Source organism: Perkinsus marinus (genome assembly GCF_000006405.1).
Source record: "Perkinsus marinus ATCC 50983 genomic scaffold scf_1104296954890, whole genome shotgun sequence".
Taxonomy (NCBI): Eukaryota; Perkinsozoa; order Perkinsida; family Perkinsidae; genus Perkinsus; species Perkinsus marinus.
In genome coordinates, this window is record NW_003207969.1 from 1 (window position 1) to 1,738 (window position 1,738).

The window sequence follows — 1,738 nt, forward strand, 5'->3', positions numbered from 1 at the left end:
GGTCATACTACATTACGGTAAGGCTCCTACCCCAGAGGTAATACTATTGCCTCTGGAGTAGGAGCACTGCCGATACACCGGCATATCAGTGGCTATTCGAGATACTCGTATAAGTACTCCAACTACCCCACCACGTTCCTGCTTTTACGACAATCTCCTCACAAGCTTGCCGGAAACGCTGCAACAGACTAACAAATACAAAAAGATTTATGACAGGGAGATCCAGGTCGAGCAATACACCCCCACACTTCTCCTACGCTGGTTTCCAGCTCTTCTATCAGAGAGAGCCCCGGGCTCTGAGCCCGCAGGATCGTACACCAGGGCCAAGTTCAATAGAGTGCCAACACGGGATAATGTAACAGCAACATCAAGATGTTCTTGATGTTGCTGTCAGTTTTAGAGATATCGCTAACAGAATAGCACCATAATCCAGTTTGAACTGCAGCCCATTTTCATATGCCTCGCCAAGATAATGAAAGACGCGAAATCAACATCTCCATCATTATCTCCAATAGCCGACTCTAGCCCATCACCAAAGACCTGTCACCATCAGTGTCACCACACATGAACAGTCCAGCCTGACCAAAGACGTAGCCCTACCTCTCTCGAGAAGTCATCCCGGTCCGCTCCTTCTGTGCACTCATGCTCATTCTCAGTGACATCGGCGAATGATCTACACACAACCTCATCAATCATCGTTGCGAAGGTCAAAATTGAAAACAGCCTTGCCGCCCAAGCTACGCTATGATATCTTTCAGTGCAAGCCTGAGCTCAGCGAGGCTAACACGACCAGTCACTGGTCACCAGTGTGCTCATGATCACAGTCCTCGAAAGCCTCTCGGTACTTTACTATCTCAGCCTCCGAGAACGGCAGCAGGGGACAGACCTGAGCAACATCATAACTGTTTTAAACCGCGTTGTTGAGTCGAACCTCACTGAGGCGATGTTGTTCTCTCGTCAATCGCGGCGATTGAATCGCCACACCTCCGCCTTGAACAGATCGTAACGAACAACTCTGGCGCTGTTGGTATCGGCGCACAGCTTCTCAAGGATAGCCACAAATCGAGCTCTCGATAACGCTGGCCCGCCAGGTGGGAAGCCAAGCTTCGTGAACGCCTATCGTGAGAGACAAATTGCCTCTAGGAAAATCTCGTTTTCATGTGGACTTCCTCCGGCTCGATCATATCCTTCCTAACATCAACTGACCGGGACAGAATAGAGGGAGGGATAGACTCACAACTCTAGTCGCTGTCGGTGGGAATTCTCGTTCACCGTTGAGGCAGGGAAGAGGCCAACAGCGCTAGCTCCTGTCAACCTCATCGTAGGATTGTCGCTGACTGGTGACAGTATATTCGCATATCCCAATGATGCAAAGGAGGATATATCTCCACCGGATTTTGGCGATGGACCTGAACCGGCAACTACTGGGCCGCCTCTAAATGTCGTTCCACCTCCCAAGACCGAGGCGAACAGTTTGAGGACCTCAACCAGCTCCTCCAGCGCCAGATGTAGTGGGGACATTCCGGGCAGCAGGAAATGGAATGAGGCAGGGCAAGGTGTAAGCCGCTCTAGATTCCGACCAGACCGTCGCAATGCATTTGATGAGTTCGTCCGGGGCCGGCTCCGATCGAAGCAATGCATTGATGAGTAACGCGTGACGGTCGGTTTGTCCAATTTGCTCTCGGTGATGGAATTCTTTCAGACCGTGAATACAGCTTATGACAGCACATGATATCCG

At 50.8% G+C, this 1,738-nt stretch overlaps 1 protein-coding gene across 1 annotated transcript; it reads right to left on the reverse strand.

The window, feature by feature from the left end:
* Nucleotides 1–521: 521 nt before the first annotated feature.
* Pmar_PMAR000891 (hypothetical protein) lies at nt 522–696 on the reverse strand (the record flags this gene model as incomplete). Its single annotated transcript, XM_002775997.1, has 2 exons — nt 522–578; nt 601–696. 2 exons carry the CDS (start codon nt 694–696, stop codon nt 522–524), a joined length of 153 nt encoding a protein of 50 aa, XP_002776043.1.
* Between the last annotated feature and the right edge of the window lie 1,042 nt (nt 697–1,738).